Source organism: Mastomys coucha, unplaced genomic scaffold, assembly GCF_008632895.1.
Source record: "Mastomys coucha isolate ucsf_1 unplaced genomic scaffold, UCSF_Mcou_1 pScaffold18, whole genome shotgun sequence".
Lineage (NCBI taxonomy): Eukaryota > Metazoa > Chordata > Mammalia > Rodentia > Muridae > Mastomys > Mastomys coucha.
The window spans coordinates 67,380,305-67,400,055 of record NW_022196900.1 but is presented as its reverse complement, the minus strand read 5'-3'; the positions used below and the strand labels follow the sequence as shown (position 1 = coordinate 67,400,055).

Genomic DNA, 19,751 nt, shown 5'->3' with positions numbered 1-19,751 from the left:
GAAAGCACTTGGGCTAGCCTGGGTAGCACAGCAAGACAAAACAAAGCAAACAACAAAACAAAAAGAAAGCAGCAGAAATATTTTTTTATGTGTGAGAGATATCTCAGTTTATACTATTATTCAGTTTCTTTTAAACAGGACATGTATCAAGTGACTTGCAAGGAAGGATGTTCAGAAAATATTGGCAGTATTTTTTGTGTTTTTTTTTTTTTTTTCTGATTTAGACCAAAAGTTGGTTAATCAGTAGCATGATGAGCTTTACCAAACAAGAGAGAACCTTGACCTTTGGGAATATGTCTGGGACCTGCCACATAGTCAAGATACTTTGTACTCTTCTGGGCTGCCAGTATCAGTTATTTTACCTGATAGAATCAAGACGTGACAAGCATGGAAAAGGGCACACTGATGATTAAATGTTAAAAGCCAAACTAACTAACTATTTTATTTATTTGTTTATGTATGACAGGGTTCCACTATGCAGCCCTAGCTGCTGTAGCCTAGGGTGGCTTTGAATTCATAGAGATTCACCTGCCTCTGTCTCTGAAGTGTTGGGATTAAAGGCATGTGCCACCACATGAGTCAGTTTTTTTTCCCCTTAAGATTCACTTATTTATTTATTTTATGCATATGTCATGTATTGGCTGCAGAATGAATTGGATTCCATGGAACTAGAGTTAACAGGCAGTTGTAAACCACCATGTGGGTTCTGGGATTAGAACCTGGGTCCTCAGGAGGAGCAGCCAGTTACCTGCTTGACCCATTTGTCTGGTTCCAGAGTTTCAGGTTTAAAAGATGAAGAGAATTGTAGAGCCGCATGGTGGTGATAACTGTTCAGTATTATTATTTTTTTTAAAGATTTATTTATTTTATGTATATGAGTATACAGTGTAGCTGTACAGATAATTATGAGCCTTCATCATGTTTTGGGCTGCTTGTTCTGGCCCAAATATTTATTTATTATTATAATTAAGTACACTGTGGCTGTCTTCAGACGCACCAGAAGAGGGCATCAGATCTCTTATGGGTGGTTGTAAGCCACCATGTGGTTGCTGGGATTTGAACTCATGACCTTCGGAAGAGCAGTCGGTGCTCTTACCCACTGAGCCATCTCTCCAGCCCCCATCTGTTAAGTATTCTAAAAACATGTCTCATCACTGACTGTGCAGCTTAAGTAGTTTGGACGATGAAGATTGTGATGTGGGGGTTTTGTTGTTTTATGTTTAGAGATATGGTCTCATTTAGCCCAAGATGGCTATGAACTCATGTGTACCTGATCTTCAACTTTCAGTCCTCCTGCCTTTACCTCCCAAGTGCTGACACAGCCAGACATAGCGGTGCATTATCTTAATGCACTTAAAATATCAGAGAAGATCTTAAAAATGTATGGGACTGTCTTGTGCTTACACCCAGAAGGAATGCTCCATTTCTTTAAGAGATTAGTCTAAGATTCCATTTTTATCCTACCCCAAACAAACCTTCCTGGCTATCACAGTCCAGAGATGGATTCAGTTCACTGTTCCATAAGAGGGTGTCTGAAAAGAACCAGGTCTGTGTTATCACATCCCTTGGCTACTTGACCTTTTGGTAGCACTTTGACACACTTGACTTTTATCTCCTAGACTTATCTGCTCTAGGCTTCTACAACACTTTGCCTGATTTCTGAGTGAATCTTCACTGGCTCTCAGACAGCTCAGTAATGGATTTCAAAGTCCATTGTCCTGGCAGCTGTCTCTCTGTTTTTCATTCCAGGATTTCAACACTTGATTCTGCTCATGATTACCCCACTTGATCTCCGGCCTGGATCCCCGTGAATTCTAGTCTCTCCTGTTCACCTGCCTCTGGCCTCACAGACTTCAGCTGATTATAGCTGAAGCAGATCACCAGTCCCCTCTGCTCCTACTTCACTCTTCCTCATTCATTGCCACTCCTGGCTACCCCCAAACTCCTGAGACAGCTTTTCTACCCACTTTCCATGTCTGCTCTTCTGTTGAATCTGTTTCCTTCATTTCATTTAGCAGACTGCGCCCATAGGCCAGACCATGGGCTCGCATACCTGGACCACAGCAGCAGTCTCCTAACCGTTCTCTTCACCTGTTTTCATGCTCTCTCTGAGTCATTGTTGGGAGGGTTGTCACGACCTACTCTTCTACTTTACGGTTGCTATCTCTGTGGCTTCCCAGACTCCTAGCTTTGCGCTGTCTGTGTTGTGTCTTCTGCCCAGTCTCCACCTTCATACTGTGTTGTTTCCTCCTCATTTACTGTTTGGTCACTCCGGTCTTTTTTTCATCATACAAGCTCTTTCAGCCCTTGAGATCTTAGCAGCTTCCTCTTTAGGTAGGCAGGTCGTCTCCTTGTTTTAATAAGATATTAGCTGGAACTTACCTCTCAGATCACCTTGAACACTATTGCCTTCCGTGTTCCAGGCAGTCACTTGATGTTGCTTATGTATTTAAAAACTGGTATTTTTTTTTCCTTTCTACACTTTCTTTTTAAAAAGGGGCTCATGATGTATTCTAGACCATCCTGGAATTCCCATGTAGACCTGGCTGGTCTAGAATGCTGCAATTAAAGACATACAACACTAGGCCTAGCTTCTTCTTTTTCTGAGACAGGATCTTATTAGGTAGCCTCAGTTAGCTTGAAACTCACTCTGTAGCCAAGGTTGTCCTTGAACTCAGTCCTCCAGACTCTCTCTCAAGCACTGGGATTACAGGCATGTGCCACCCACCATACCAGGTTAGGTGGCTTTGAAATGACCAAAAGAGGATGGGAGGATAGCTCCTTGGTAAAGTTGTACTTAGCATGTACTAGGCCCTAGGTTCAATTCCCACAGAGAAAGGGTGTGTGTGGGGGGGGGGGGGTAAGAAAGAGGGAAAGAAGAAAAGGAGATGGGGCGGGGATGGAGAGAGGAGACGGGGAGAGGAGGAGCAGTCCTAGGAGTGGATACTGTGCTTCCCTCCTGGACCTTCTAAGCTCCTCTCTGCCCACAACAGTCGTGGCCATTACTGTTTTCCATGTGTCCCACAGTGCTAGGTGCTTCTACAAAGGCCATTGGCATTGTCCTTTCTCCTGCTCCCATTGCACAATGGGATGAAATCAGTCATTTGCTCGGAATCCTGCTGCTTGTGACCTTTCAGAGCTGTATTACTGATGCCATAATCAGTGGTTGTCCCTTTGGAACAACATGCTATGTGTCTTGTGGTGTGTTCTCTCCTTATCACAGGTGAAAGTGACTCTTCAGCCCAGCCCTGCCTGCCCCACTGCCTCACCCACTTCCTTGTTACTCAGCTCTTATTGCTGTTATCTCTGGCTTGGGTGCTTGCAATCATCTCTTAGTTGATCTCCCTTTCTCCTGGTTTATCTTTTTATCTTTTTTTTTTTTTTTCAAGACAAGGTTTCTCTGTGTAGCCCTGGCTGTCCTGGAACTCACTCTGTAGACCAGGCTGGCCTTGAACTCAGAAATCATCCTGCCTCTGCCTCCCAAGTGCTGGGATTAAAGGCGTGTGCCACCACTGCCCGGCCTGGTTTACCTCTTTAAGGTCCATTTTCTAGCTAATGGCTAGATTTGTTTTTTAAGACATAAATTAGATCCTGCCCCAGTGTTTTGATTATATTTACAACTGAAACTCTGGTTGGTTTGTTCATTTGTGTGTGTGTGTGTGTTGAGGGTCCAATCCAGGGCCTTTAAGCATGCTAAGCACATGTTCTACACCCTGAACCTTTAAAGCTGTACCACGAGAGGCTGGGGTACTCTAGTGTTGGCTGATATGCCAAAAGTCTGGACTTCATCCCCAGCACTGCAAACAAATGAATAAACAAGCTGACAAAAAGAAAACCCAACCCTCTGACTGGGAGGCCCAGTTCTGTTCTCTGCAGTGGTCTCTTAAAGCCAGCCTTTCTCCTGTGCTGTGACCACAGCACCATGTACCTCCTTTAGTCTCCCTGTATTTCCTTTTCCACCTTTATACCTGGGTTCCTTCAGGCTAGCATGGCTTCCCCACCAAAACTGTGGGGCTGGTACATTTAGTAATTGAAGGTGTGATGTAAATATTACCCCCCTAGAGGGGCTCTCTCTGTGCCCACTACCTAAAATAGATGACCTCTTTCTCTAGCAGCCACTTAGCTGGTTTCTTTTCTTCAGATAACTATGCCTGGTTGTTTGTTTTTTGTTTTGTTTTGTTTTGTTGTTGTTGTTTTTTGCTTGTTAATGGTCTTAGCTGTAAGTTTCAGGAGGGTGGTTTCACCTAGTGAGAACTTAGTATTTGCTGTGGGGTGGAGTTGGGTAATTGTTTTGTATACTTACTGAAGATTTTCTTGAGATAAGAGTTGCAACATCTCTGTCCTTGGGCTTTTTGAAAGTTACTGTTACCTAAATGTTGAAAACCGAAATACCTCTGTGACTCCCAGAACTGACACTGACTGGTCCTTCCACAGCTCCTTCAGAACGCACCAGATTTCAGCTGCTCCCACCAGCTCTGCAGGGGATGGATTCAAGGCGGATCTTGTCTTTAAGGAGATAGAGAAGAAGCTTGAAGAGGTAAGAGCTGTAAATTAAACACTATCAGAGACTAGAGCCTGGGCTGGGAGGTGGAGCCTGGGCTGGGAGGCAGAGCCTGGGCTGGGAGGCAGAGATCTCACCCAATGAAGGTGCATGAGGTGAAATCTTCATGTGCTTCATGTGAATTCTTCTTGTGTTTCAGAGTCCCCAGTGACTGAGGAGGATTCTTTGTAGTTCTAGTGAGACTATGTTTCAATTGTACACATCTCTAGATGTGTTTTGTTTTGTTTTTTGTTTGTGTGGGGTTTTTTGTTATTGTTTGTTTTTTGTTTTATTTGATTTTTGAGACAGGGTTTCTCTGTATAACCCTGGCTGTACTGAAACTTACTCTGTAGACCACATTGGCCTCAAGCTCAAAGATCTGCATGCCTCTGCAATAAAAGGCATGTACCACCATTGCCTGACACACATCTTCATATCTGAATATAAAGACTATAGTAATAATGTTTTAAATCATTTTCATTTCTGTCTTCTTTGTCAGGAAGATATCCAGTTGTGGGTATAATTCAGATGTAAGGAGTTTTCATATATTTTGATACCATCTTTTTTTTTTTTTTTCCCCTTTTTGAGACAGATTGTCTGCTGGCCACAGACTCACAACAGTCTTTCTGCATCAAGTCTGAAGTTCTGGGGTTGACAATATAGCCAATACACTCAGTTTATAACTTCCTCTGAATTAAAGAGTGTCAATCCCAGAGGATATTTTAAATGAATCTTTAATTATACCTGATATCAGAATTTTTTTTTTTTAAAGATTTATTTATTATATGCAAGTACACCATAGCTCTCTTAAGACACTCCAGGAGAGGGAGTCAGATCTCATTACAGATGGTTGTGATCCACCACGTGGTTGCTGGGATTTGAACTCAGGTCCTTTGGAAGAGCAGTCAGTACTCTTAACTGCTGAGCCATCTCTCCAGCCCCAGAATTCTTCATTGCTGTTTTTAATTAGCATATAAATGTTTGGTTTCATATTGGGAGTTTTTCTTTTTTTTACAGTTCCACATGGGAGTTTATTGTGAGGGCAAAGGTGGTGACCCAGATGAAGGGGGAAAGAGCTCATAATGGGATTTTTAAGCAAAATTTGTTTTTGTTGTTTCTCTTTTCCTCATCTTCTTTTCCTCAGGATTATTTTTAAAATGGAATTGTTTGCATCTCATAGGCCTCTAACTCTGTGGCCAAAGATGGCCTCTCCCTCCCACCTCCAAGCCCGTGCTAGGGCTATGGGAGTGTGCTACCTTTACCAGCACTACCTTGCCCAGCTTTTTGTTTGCAGTTTTTCAGTCTTTTTTTTTAAATTGGCTACTTCTTTGTTGCAAAAAAGAATTCTAATTTTTAAAATTCCCATTACATATGGATACATAAAAAAGAAAATTTTTTTAGGTAGCTTCAGAGTTGGTTCAGCAGTTGAGTGCTGGCTGCTCTTGGAGAGGACCTGGTTGGGTTTTCAGCACCTACAGAGTAGCTTAAATCAGTTGGTAACCTCAGTTCCAGAGAGTTCAATGCCCTCTCCTGGCTGCTCCAGGCACATGTGCAATGCAGCCAGAATATTCATACATGTTAGAATCTGACACCCTGGGCTGGAGAGATGACTCAGTGGTTAAGAGCACTGACTGCTCTTCTGAATGATCCTCAGTTCAAATCCCAGCAACCACATGGTGGCTCACAACCATCTGTAGCGAGATCTGACGCCCTCTTCTGGTGTGTCTGAAGACAGCTACAGTGTACTTACATATAATAATAAATAAATCTTTGAGCCAAAGTGAGCTGAGCCAGAGTGAGTAGAGGTCCTGAGCTCAATTCTCAGGAATCACATGATGGCTCACAACCATCTGTCCAACTACAGTGTACTCATATATACATAAAAATAAATAAATCTTTAAAAAAAAAAGAATCTGACACCACTATTTGTCATCCTTATCTTGTGTATAAACTAGAATTTTACATAGCCATGTTACATGTTGGGTTTATTGTACTATACATAAAAATCTATTTTTTGTGCTATAATTTTTTTGTTGTTGTTGTTTTTTCGAGACAGGGTTTCTCTGTGTAGCCCTGGCTGTCCTGGACCTCACTCTGTAGACCAGGCTGGCCTCAAACTCAGAAATCCACCTGCCTCTGCCTCCCAAGTGCTGGGATTAAAGGCATGGGCCACCACTGCCCAGCCAGATTATATTTAAATTTTGCAAATACAGTGTTGCTGTTATAAACTTCCTCTTGTACTTTAAATATTAACTTGTTTAATTAAAGGACAGAATTGGGTAGTTAAGTATGTGCATTTTCCAGTTTAGTTTAGCTTGCCAGCCTCCCACTAGGAAGGATAATACTCTGCAGATTACTAACAATTCGAGAGAATAGCTGCTTTTTTTTTCTATAGCTTCTCTAAAACTATATTGGCTTATTATATAAAAATCTTTGCCAGCCTAGTCAGAAAGAGGTAGCTCACTGCTGTGTTTTGAATGCCTTTCATTATTGTGTCCACAGTAAAATGAGGAATTCTATGAGGACTTAGTTCAGAGGTCATATAAGAAGATTGGGTGTGAGATTACCTGCTGTGCTGTCAGGTCGGCTGGGGATAGTCAAGGAGGACCTCCTGACTGGGACTAACAAAGAGGGGCTGTTTCAGGCTCGCACTTTGCCTTTAGCAGCTCAAGCCCACACCTCCCGCTCTCACTTTAGCTCTGCACTCCTTCACAACCTTATCCCAGTCTGTCTCTCCTTCCCACGATCGTCAGTTTCCTCAGGGCTTGGAGCGATAGAAAGGGAGTCTGGGCTCTTTGTCAGTGAATACATTTTCTGCCTCTGAGGAGGCAGCCTAGCCTGAGGTTTCGATTCCACCTTTGTCTTCCTCAGCAATGCTCCACGGGCCTTCTTAGAATTCTGTCCTTTTTTTTGTCCTGTTGCCTTCCCAGCAGCACCTACTTTCTGGCCTTCAGTCCACTTAGAAAGTACTTTTCCTCCTATAAGAAGCATTAAAGACTTCTTGGTAGGAATGATCTCCAGTTTTGCAACTGTGTTTTTCTCTTTTAACTCTCTTACCTACTTTCACTCCTGTTTCAAAGGGAAATGGTTTATTGACTGTAGAGTATGGTTTTTGTAAGAGGGTCAGTTAGTTCTTCAGAAGGATCAGCAAGTGCAGGTTAATTTACATCTCTTTAGGCAGTGGGAGGTAAGTGGTAAGTAGAACTTCTGAATGCTTGCTGAGATTTTCCTGCTATACTCTGACTGATTTGTGAGGCATTGTGCAAGGAGGCAGACATACCTAGAAGTAGTCATTTTCTGACCACTTGCTCCAGAAGAAACCTGGCTGGTGTTTGATCCTTAGTACTGAGAGGAAATGAACCTGTGACTGCTGAGAAAAGTGACTGCTGACTAGAATAGCTACTTTGCTGGAAGACCCATGGCTGCTTTCTGGAATGCCGAGGTAGTAACTGTATAAGAAAAAGTCTGGGGCTGGAGAGATGGCTCAGTGGTTAAGAGCACTGACTGTTCTTCCAAAGGTCCTGAGTTCAAATCCCTGCAACCACATGGTGGCTTGCAACCATCTGTAATGGGATCTGACGCCCTCTTCTGGTGTGTCTGAAGACAGCTACAGTGTACTTACATATAACAAATAAATAAATAAATAAATCTTTAAAAAAAAAAAGAAAAAAGAAAAAGTCTGACACACCAGTGGACTGACTAATAAAAAGCAGTGAGGATACCAATCAGTAGTGAGGATGTAGAGACAGTTGGACCCCTGTTCAGGGCTGGTAGGGTTGTGAAGTGTTGTGACTGTTTGGGTAGTTTGGTGGTTCCTCGAGGAGTTAAGTAGCTTATGATTCAGCGACTTCCTCCCAGCTTGCTACCCAAGAGAAAGAAGAGCCTCTGTCCACAGTATTCATAAAACCAAAATGTGAAGACAATGAAAAGAGGGCTTGGGAGAAGCCTCAGTGGGTAAAGTTGTGGCTTCATGAGCACAAGGACCCATGCTGGGATTCGCTGAGCATGGAGAAAAGGCAGAGTGTGGCTGGCAGAGTTTGAAGCCTAGCTAAAGAAGCATTGAGCTCCAGGTCCAGTGAGACCTTGTCTCAGAAAGGTAGAAGCTGGGCATAGTGGCGCACGCCTTTAATCCCAGCACTTGGGAGACAGAGGCAGGCAGATTTCTGAGTTTGAGGCCAGCCTGGTCTACAGAGTGAGTTCCAGGACAGGCAGAGCTATACAGAGAAACCCTGTCTATGAATGAATGAATGAATGAATGAATGAATGAATGAATGAGATAAAATGGGAAAACAGGTGAGAAAGACATCAGTTGCTGGCATCTATGTGTGCCTGTACCCCCCCACGCATACATGTGTATATATACACAGACAACACACATGCACACACAAGAAAAAACATAACTAGATAAACAACCATATTCAGTCGAATATTATCTGACCATAGAAAGGAAGAGAGGTACTGGTTGATACACAATCCAGCATGAACCTTGAGAACATGCTAAATGAAACAGGCCACTCACAAAGAACACACTGTATGGTTCTATTTATAGGACATAGTCAGAATAAGCCAGTTTGTAGAAACAAAATAGGTTTGTGGTTTTCAGAAGCTAGTATCAGAAAATGGCGACTGCCTGCAAAGAGTGTAAGTTCACGTGAGAACATGAGAGTGTTCTGAGATTAGTGATGTTGGGGCTGCACGTTGTTTATTAGTCACTCTCCCCACCACTGTGGCCACATACGTGACACAGCCATTTAAGGAGAGAAGGGTTTATTTTGGCTCCTGGTTTAAGAAAGGTACCGTCTGAATATGGGAGGGATGGTGGCAGGAGTGTGAGTCATAGCACAGCCGTGGCCAAGAGCTCTAGCCCAGAAAGACGTGCCAGCGCTCAGCCTGCCTCTCTTTTTATTTGGTCTGGGATCCCAGTGCATGGGATGGTGCCACCCACATCCAGAGTGGGGATTCTCTCCTCCATTAAGCCTCTGGAAATATACTAAGAGGCAGCAAGGTGTGTCTTCTTTATGATTCTAAATCCTGTCAAGTTGATAATGAAGATTAACTGTCAAACATGTCTTAGAGTGCACTAAAAAGAGCTATTAAATTGTGTACTGTGAAGAAGTGCATTTTGTAGGGTCTGAATTATACTTCAGTTGTTGTTACACTGCACATGTGTAAACACTCGCTCACACACACACACACACACACATACACACAGGGGAATGGAAGAAGAGAACACAAATCTGGGCCATGGTTCTGCACACGTGGAAACAGCGGTGACTGTGGTGTCAGCTGATGTCAGTTCCTCCAGGGAAACAAGCATTTGAGCGTCTCAGGTGTTCATTACTTTGTTAACGGAAAAAATAGGGATGAAGACCCTGAATATCTAAATTACTGCAGGACATTAAGTCCCTGATGGAGGAGGAAAACAGTCTACAAGAGAACTCAAAAGTAGCCAGGTCCAGAAAAAAGCATAAAAAGATTACCATATTTTTTATGTATCTGTAATAACTCGGCCATAAAATATAATGAAAAATATATCATTAACAAGAACACTGCAAAATACCTAAGAATAAATTTAGCTAGAAATGTTGCTGGGCACAGATGCGCTGCTACAGGTGGAGGCTGCCACTTTGAGATCAGTCTAAGTTACAGAGTAAAACCATTTGTCAGGAAAACAAAATGTGTGCGCACACATAAACACACAAATGTAAAGGTTTTTCTTTATTGAAAAAGAAAAGGACAAACCAAGTGTGGTGATGCATGCCTTTAATCTCAGCACTTGGGAGGCAGAGGCAGGAGGATATCTTAGCTAGAAAAGTAGATGATCCCCACCTCCTCTTGCTTAGAGTCTAAGCTATGCAACCTAGGCTGGCCTAGGGTCAGGTTTTAGCTCAGGGTGGCCTCTTGCCTTGGGATTCCATGCATATATCAGTACGTCCATACCACCCCACTGTATCCAGAGGGTCTTTATGAAATCTTGACTCTTCTGGAACTTGCTTATGTAGCCCAGGTTGGTCTGGAACTTACAGATCCATCTGCCTCAGGCTTTTGAGTGTCAGGATTAAAGGCTATGCACCACCATGCTCAGCCACCACACCTGTTTTTAAAACTATTGTGTAGAGAAAAAAGATGGAATTGATAACAGCTGTAATGTTTCTTTATATGATAAAATTAGAAATGATTTGTGTTTTCTTTTTATCAATATTTGCAAATTTGACTACAGTGAATGTTTCTTTTCTAAAAAAAAAGATATCAGAAAAGTGTGTCAATTTTGGTTTTCTTTTATTTATTTATTTTTAAATTAGTGTGTAGTTTTGTCTTCATGCATGTCTGTGTACCATGTGCATGCCTATGTGCATGGAGGCTAGAAGAGGGGATTGGATCCTCTGCAACTGGAGTTACAGTTACAGATGATTGTGAGACACCGTGTAGTTGCTGGGAACTGAACCTGAGTCCTCTGGAAGAGCAGCCACTTTTAACCACTGAGCCACCTCTCTGGTTTCCTTTTTTTAACTAGAAATGTATTTACCATTAGAGTCTGTACCTATGTATGTGATGTGGGGTGTGTATGTGCTCTGACTCACCTGTGAAGGTCAGAGGATGCTTAGTGCAGCTCTTCTCTCCTTCTGCCTTTATAATGGAACCATCTTGCCAGTCGCTGCTTTCCTTTAGGGCAAGGTGCATGTGCCATCGTTGTCTCCAATTGCCCACTGTGAGGCCCCTGTGTCCCTGTGCTCCCTTTTATTGGAAGGTTTTGCCAGTACAGTACAGAGCACTGCTAGCCTGGGTTGGTCTGACTCCCTTGCTGCTGTGACCTTGGTGCCTAGCACAGAGTCTGAGGCCATGTTTCAAGAAGACGCAGAAAGTGGAGTGAGAATGAAGTGGGAAGGGAAAGAGAAGGGAACCATTTGCTAGAGATCACGGCGGCATGTTCTGTGTTAGGCTGTTGCACTCCGAAGATCCAAAATTAAGAGGCAAGTGGAATATTGCTTGCATAGTTCTTTATACTAAGACAGGAATCGAACTTTTAAAGAAAGCTTTGGTTTCAGAGTCACTTTTAGTCTTGATTGTGGAGAACCAAAATTAGAAGTGAAGGAAGTGACTTTGAAGCACAGGCTCTTAGACTGGGCAAATGCAGGCTGTGTCCCAGGAGGTGCTCCAGGATGAGCACCCAGGAGATACTCCAGGTCGTTGCCCTTCTTTACAGAGCTGGCAGGTGGGGCAGTTGCTGCCGCTTCCTTTCTGACTCCTGAGTCAATGAAACCCATGTTGATGGACTCTGCCATCTCAGCTGCTCACACCATGTACCTGTTTAAATATTTATTTACAGTCGGAGGAGGGAAAGGAAGGTAATTCCTGATGTTACTTCTGCTTCCAGGAAGGGGAACAGTTTGTGAAGAAAATCGGTGGCATTTTTGCCTTCAAAGTGAAAGATGGCCCTGGGGGCAAAGAAGCTACCTGGGTGGTGGATGTGAAGAACGGTAAAGGATCGGTGCTTCCCAATTCAGGTAAGTACCGCAGTGACTTCACCTAGAGCAAGAGCGAGTTCACAGGGCTTCACATAGGCCTGCATCAGAGGTGACAAGTCCTGGAAAAGAACTGTTCAACCCTTGGGAAGATAAAGGTTCTGACCACCCCCTCCAAAGCTGGGGACACCACACAAGAGATACTAGTCTTAGACTGGGATTTAGACACATGTGGCTTGGATTTTTGGCCCTGTCGCTCCAGTCTGACCTTGGTCTAGTTATTCAGCCTCTCTGAGTAAATTTAGTTAGAGTTTCTGTTGCTGTGATGAAACACAGTGGTCAAAAGCAACCTGAGGAAGATAGGACTTATTTCCCTTCATATAACAGTTTATTATCAAAAAGCAGTGAGGACAGGAACTCAGGCAGGGCAGGGACCTGGAGGCAGGGGCGGATGCAGAGGCTGTGGAAGAAGGCTGCTTACTGACCTGCTCCTCATGGCTGCTGAGTTTGCTTTCTTACAGAATGTAGGACCACCAGCGCAGGAGTGCACCACCCACAATGGGCTGGGCTCTCCCACGTCCATCCCTAAGAAAATGCCTTCCAGGGCTGCCAACGGCCTGGTCTGTTGGAACTGTTTTCTTAATCTAGGTTCCCTCCTCTCCAGGTGACTGCAGCTTATTTCAAGTTGTCAACAAATTAGCCACACATCAAGCTTCAGTTTTCTTACCAGTAAACAGCCTGATTCATAGAATCTATGTGGGGCTTGCAAGAGTTTCCTTTTGGTCTCCTGAGATCACATTGTCCAGGGCATTGCTGATGACCCTGCGAGACCTGGCTGTGTTCTAGCTCTCCTTCCTCTCATCCAATCCTTTCTTGAACTCATTCCATAGCTTTTGTCTGATCTCTCCCAAACGTGTTCTTGCCTTGGTCCTTAGTAATCTCGACTTTGCTAGATGCGGTAGTTAATTCCAGTCTTCGTATCACATGCTCAGGCCGTTTCCTTCATTTATTTACTGGCTGGACATTTAGGCTTGTCTTGATAATTTCTTCATTTCCTAAGCTCTAGGCATCGCAGTGTTGCAAGGCTTAGTTCTGGTTCATTCACTCCCTGGGGATCTCATGTATCTTCATGGTTTAAAAACAATTTGCTGATGACTCCCAGGTTTCTGTGTTCCACATGGGCTCCAACAAAATATCAGAGATTGGGTGAATTAGAGACATGCTAAGTTTAGTTGGTTCCCATTCTCAGAGGCTAGGAATCTACCACAGACCCACTGCACCTGGTGGGAGAGCTTTGTTCCTGTGTTCCTGGGCAGTGGAGCGAGATCAGGGTAGGAGCTGAACCCTTTCATTTCTCAAGAGCTTACCCCTGGGGTAATGGAATCTATCTACTGCTGAGGGCAGAGCCTTCGTGGCCCTTAGCCCCTTTAAAAGGCTTTGCCACTTAATACTGCTACACTAGAAAGTAGATTTCAGTGTGTGTTAGAGGGCACATTAAGCCATGGCAACACGTAACATATCTTAGAGATGTGTAAACAGAGCTCTGGGCCCCCTCTCCCCTTAAAGCATGTCCTACTGTGGTCTGCCCTCTTCTCAGTAAATTGTGTTTTCTTAGTTCCTCAGTCCAAAAGCTCCGAGGTCATCCTTGGCCCCTCTTTTCCTCATACTCTATAGTCTAACTCACCATCGAATCCTGGTTTTTACTACATCCCAGTGGATCTGAGCTTTGTGTCTATCTCTCTCTCCTGTCCTTGTCCCTCAGTTCTCTACACAGCAGCCTGATGATCAAAACCAAGGTTGGGTCTGTATCCAGCTCTGCTCACAGCCTGCCTCCTTCCTCAAGTAATAATACAGAGTTTCTGTGATGACAGCATATCATCTGGCCACCTGTGTGTCCTGCAGTGCTCTCTTCACCGGATAGCTTCATCACCTGGTCTTCATCCAAAAGTCTCCTCCTCTGCAAGTCCTTCCGTAACCTCGCTGACTGCTGCTTTCTTCCTGACTTTTCTCTGTAGCACTCATCTCTCTCATTATTTGCTTCCCTCCCACCTCCACCTCACCCCCGCCCCCACCCTTGAGAATGCATTCTATGAAGGCAGAGCTTTTGTCCATTAGGTCACTGCTGCATTCCTAGTGCTTCAAGTAGCACCCAACACATGGTTGGCCCTCAGAAACGTGAACAGGGCATAAAGGAAGGAACAATTGGCACTTAAAACAGTGGCCACATTGCACTGGTGGTTTCTTTGCTAGGCAGGAGCTGGCACAGAAAGACGAAGGGCTGGGACCAACTTACTAAAGAGTTTAAAATGCCATGATAGGGGATTGGAGAGATGGCTCAGAGGTTAAGAGAATTCTTGCAGAGGAGTCAGGTTCAATCCCCATACCTAGATAGTGGCTCATAACTGTTCATAACTCCGTTTCAAGGTAGTTGGCACTCTATTCTGACCTCTGCAGGCACTAAGCACACCACACACACAGACAATGTGCAGCCTAAACACTCATACACATAAGATAAGTACTTTTTTTAAAAAAAGATTTATTTATTTATTTTATGTATATGAGTACACTGTAGCTACACTGATGGTTGTGAGCCATCATGTGGTTGCTGGGAATGAGGGCTGCTTGCTCCGGTTGGTCTGGTCACTCCGGTCATTCCGGTCTAAAGATTTATTTATTATTACATCTACAGTACACAGTAGCTGTCTTCAGACACACTAGAAGAGGGCGTCAGATCTCACTATGGATGGTTGTGAGCCACCATGTGGTTGCTGGGATTTGAACTCAGGACCTTCAGAAGAGCAGAGCAGTCAGTGCTCTAAACCACTGGGCCATCTCTCCAGCCTAGATAAGTACTTTTAAAACAAACAAACAAAAGAAAATGTCATGATAGTAACTTTGAAAGCTATTTGATATAATATGTTTCGAGATAGTGTTTCTCTGTATAGCCCTGGCTGTCTTGGACCTCACTCAGTTGATCAGGCTAGCTTCAGATTTACAGAGATCCTCCTGCCTTTGCCTCCCAAGTACTGGGATTAAAGTTGTGCACCACCACAATGGCCACCACAATGGCCTCATTAAGGCTTTTCAAGAAAAAGAGGCCAATAAATAAATAAATAAATAAATACCCAGCAGTGGTGGTGCACACCTTTAATCCCAGCCCTTGGGAGGCAGAGGCAGGCGGATTTCTGAGTTTGAGGTCAGCCTGGTCTGTTCCAGGACCAGGACAGCCAGGGCTACACAGAGAAACCCTGTCTCAAAAAACAAAACAAAACAAAACAAAAAAAAGTTACTTAGATTTCTATTTCCTGAGGGATGTTAAGGTAATTTTAAAAATTCTCCTTTGATGTTCTGTTTAGCTGGTTGTTTGGTCATGAAAGATGGTTTGTGCACGGAATGCTGTTGAATGATGTCAGAGAAGCCTTACTCCCTGCAGACACCTGCCATGTGCTCTCCTCCCCCTTTTAGGTACCTTGTTCCAGGCCTGAATAGCCTAACCTGGGGCAGGGGTAATTTCTGCTAAACCTGACACTTCTTGGCAGCCAGGCGTCGTGTTAAAATGTGGGCTTAGCCTGTAAAAGCCACCACTGGACACCGCCAGCTCCCTTTACACCCACCAACAATGCCCATTTGTTAGATATTAGCGGTATGAAAGCCTCAGCGGCATGGCCCAGTTTGAACTGGGTTTATGAGAACTGCAGTCCTGGTGTGTACACAGCAGCAGGAGGTGTGTTACTGTAAGAGTTAGACGTATCTCATTCATCTTGTGTGTCTCCCATCATCTCTCCTTGCTTCTTGGATGACTTTTACTATCTTCTCTATGAGTTCCTTCTCTCCCAGAAGCCTACTTCTGATATGATGAGTTATTTCTTCTTTCCTTCCTTCTGCCCTCAGCTGCTGAGTCCTCACCCTGGCCCTGTATGGACAGAGAATAGAGAAGGCCTTTGGAAGCTCTTAGACCTGAGTTCAGATCTTGACCCAGTCTCTTCAGCAAAGTGCATTCTTCCCTGCTTCTCTTTGTCTCCTGTCAGTGGGAGGTTTCTGTCAGTAGAGCATTGTGGGAATTGATGTGATACGGATGCATCTACTATGTTATCTTAGGCAAGTTACGTGACCTCTCTCAGCTGCACGGAGTTTTATTTATTTTTATTTATTTTTTGTTTGTTTGTTTGGTTGGGTTTTTTTGTTTTGGTTTGGTTTTTTGAGACAGGGTTTCTCTGTCTAGCCCTGGGTCTCCTGGAACTCACTCTGTAGACCAGGCTGGCCTTGAACCAGAAATCTGCCTGCCTCTCCCCACCCCCCAAGTGCTGGGATTAAAGGCATGCACCACCACTGCCCGGCTTCATTTCATTTTTTTAAAGATTTATTTTATTAATATGAGTACACTGTAGGCTGTCTTCAGACACACCAGACGAGGGCATCAGATCCTATTACAGATGGTTGTGAGCCACCATATGGTTGCTGGGAATTGAACTCAGGACCTCTAGAAGAGCAGTCAGTGTCTTAACCTCTGAGCCAACTCTCCAGCCCTGGAAAGGTCAACTTTTATTTGAGCTAATCTCTTATAAGATGAGGAAGGAGCCAACTATTGGACCCTGTTGTACTGACTGATTGCCTAAAACACTGACTGCTGGGAAGTCTGACTTTTTAGTGAGTTTGTCCCTTTGTGCTGGAATAACTTCAGATATTTCTTTGGGGTGGGAGTGTTAAGAGGGGCTGTGCTGTAGCCCCTGTTTTGTATCAGTATTTCACATGTTTTATAGGACCCAGTTCAGGCAGGTTTTTTTTATATCAGTCGTCTCACATGTTTTATAGGACCCAGTACAGGTAGGTTGTTTGTTTTTGTTTTTAAGTCATGTCTGTCAGGGTATAATTATAATTTATATTCAATAAAGTCTACCTTAAAAAAAACAAATCAAAAAACCTTTTAAGCTGGGTCATGTTGGCATACATCTTTAGTACCAGCACAAGGGAGACAGAGGCAGGCAGATCTCTGTGAGTTCAAGACCAGACTAATCTACCTAGTAAGTTCTAGGACAGCCATGCATATTTGTATGTGTATGGTGAATGCACACCTGTGGGGCTCAGAGGGGACATCAGGTATCCTGATCTGTCACTTTGTCATATTCCCTTGAGACAGGATCTCTTACTGCACCTAAACCCAGAGCTGGGCTTGAGGCCAGCAAGCCGCAGTGACCTTCTAGTCCCCACGCCTCTCCCCCCAGTGCTGTGACACCCAGCTTTTTATGTGGGTGCTGGGATCTGAACACTTGTTCTGAACACCTGAGCTGTTCCCTAGCCCCTCCCCTAGCTTCTCTCAGCCGAGTGTTAGGAGTTCTTTCGCTGTTGTAGACACACTGTTTGTAGATCTGTGAGTTGTAAGTACCTTCCCCTCCTTCCCCTCTCTGACACTGATTTAAAACTTGTTGTCCACCTGGTGAGATGGCTCAGTGGCACACTTAACCTCCAAGCCTGACAACACATGAGCATGGGTGTGTGCATGTGCACATGGACACGTACACACACACACACACACACACACACACACACACACACACACACCAAACAAATAAATAAATGCAAAAAAACAAACCCAAAAGCAAAAGCACCCAGCTGCTCATTGCGTGTTACCCGTGGCTGCTTGTTTAGACTGCTTCTACAGAACGGTGTAATTGTGACAGAGACCTGGTGACCCTCAAAGCCTAAAATACTTAGTGTCTGGTCTTTTATTAAAAAAAAAAAAAGTTGGTCAGCCCCATATCTAGGTAATTATGTAATTTTTTCTTGCAAAACAAATTATCATGACTTTCTAATGGTTTAAAAGAATATACACTTTAGCTAGGTTTGTACTTATAATCCCAGTTTGGGGCTAGCCTGGGCTATATAGTAGGGGGTGCATGTTTCCAATGGATAAGGAGCTGATTACAGCCTAGCTCAATTCTCTGCATAGGGTTATATAAAACACAGTCAAGTTCTTGGCCAGGGCCAGGCTCCATCTGGAGGTTTGATTGGTTTCAGCATCGAGGCTGACACAGGTTGTTGGCACAGATATCTCCCGTGGCTTTGGTAGCTTTAGTTGCCCCCGCCCCCTGGAAAGCACGGCCCTCTCAGTGGAAGTTCACAGTGGGCCAGCTCCGTCTTCAGAGCAACAGGAGAGCAAATGTGAGTGCTGGCAAGACGGATCCCACTCCAGCCGTGTTGATACATTCCTTTGGCCGAAGCAACCAGGTCCTGCTCACCCTGGCCCAAGGGATCATGAGGCCACCCTGAGTCTGTCAACCACAGTAACAATAGCACATCCTTATCTAAGAGGACAGTTGGTTTTCTTTACTTCTGTTGTTGAATACTATTTTTGAGCAAAAGTGGAATCCTTGTTGAGGTTTACTTTACAACTGTCTCTATACCATTGCTGCCACAAATACAACACAGTTTTCCAGATCAGTACATCTAGCTTCACCTTCCTGACAATGGCTACCTTGTGTCCCATGGTGAGGACACAGTGCTTTCTTACCTATTGGATGCTACAACGCTATTGAACATCAAGGCTATCTTGTCTTATGGCCTGCCACAGAAGTATTCCTGGCCTCTGTTCTCATGCTGCTCCACCCGTGTCTCGGGGAAGGAGTGGAGTCTGGGTGTCTGTGTCCTAATGTCCCCTCTTCTCTTTCTCCTTGTCTCCTGCACACGTCTGCTTTAGACAAGAAGGCTGACTGCACAATCACCATGGCCGACTCAGACTTGCTGGCTTTGATGACTGGAAAAATGAACCCTCAGTCGGTGAGTACGGGGGCTCCGACTCAGACGGGACAGACATTTGTAGGACCACACCGTCCTGGGTATTAGAGGGGCCTGAAATGTCCCTACCCTTAGTGTGGAAGACTGAGAGTTCGGTGCAGAGGTTAGGGAGAGAGCTTACCCTATAAAGTGCCTGCCGCACAAGTGTGAGAACCTGAGTTTGGATTGCTAGCACCCAGCGTGGCTGTACATGGCTGCAGTCTCAGTGCGGTGGAGACAGAGACACATGAATCCCTGGAGCTCACTGGCCAGCTAGGCTATTGAGCTGGCGAGCTCCAGCTTCAGTGAGAGGTCCTATCTCACAAAATAAAGTGGAGAACAAACTGAGGAAGACACCCTGTGTTGATCTCGGGCCTTGGTGTATTTGTGTTTGTGCTCTCTCTCCTTCCCTCCCTCCTTCCCTCCCTCCCTCTCTCCCTCCCTCCCTTCCTCTTCCTCCTCCTCCTCCTCCTCTTCTTCCTCTTCTCTCTCTCTCTCTCTCTCTCTCTCTCTCTCTCTCTCTCATCAAACACATCCAATATGCCATTCCTGGTTTGTGGTCAGCCCACATGGAAAGGCTTACCACATAGTTAGCAAGGCGTGGTAGAAGGGAACACTTTAGGGAAGAAGAAGTGGTGTTGAATATGGTCTTCTGAGCTCCTCTTTGTACCCAAGCTCTTCTTGTTCCTAAACTCTCCTTTCCTGACCGACTTGCCTTTTCCGGATCACCTCCTCCAAGGACTGATTGACATGTTGAGTACAGCCTCTCTTGTGAACTAGCTTAGCACTCGTAATGAGTCTGTCTCTTCCCCCATTAGATCCTGAGGGTCATGGAAGGACAGGTCACATCTTACTGTTCTGGGTGTTTCTAGAACAGCACAATACCTGATGGTTTTAGGCTGCTATAAACAGTTGTTAGATTTAAAGGTGTATTTATCTAAAATGTGCACGGGCCACATATGGTTCTTCCTGGCTCC

At 44.4% G+C, this 19,751-nt stretch overlaps 1 protein-coding gene across 1 annotated transcript in view; it reads left to right on the top strand.

Moving 5' to 3' along the window:
* Scp2 (sterol carrier protein 2) overlaps window positions 1-19,751 on the top strand; it is a 73,812-nt gene that overhangs the window by 51,024 nt on the left and 3,037 nt on the right. The window contains exons 13-15 of the mRNA XM_031378119.1: window positions 4,435-4,537; window positions 11,916-12,045; window positions 18,698-18,777. Of these exons, the coding sequence (XP_031233979.1) occupies window positions 4,435-4,537; window positions 11,916-12,045; window positions 18,698-18,777 (313 nt within the window). The remainder of the gene's footprint in view (window positions 1-4,434; window positions 4,538-11,915; window positions 12,046-18,697; window positions 18,778-19,751) is intronic.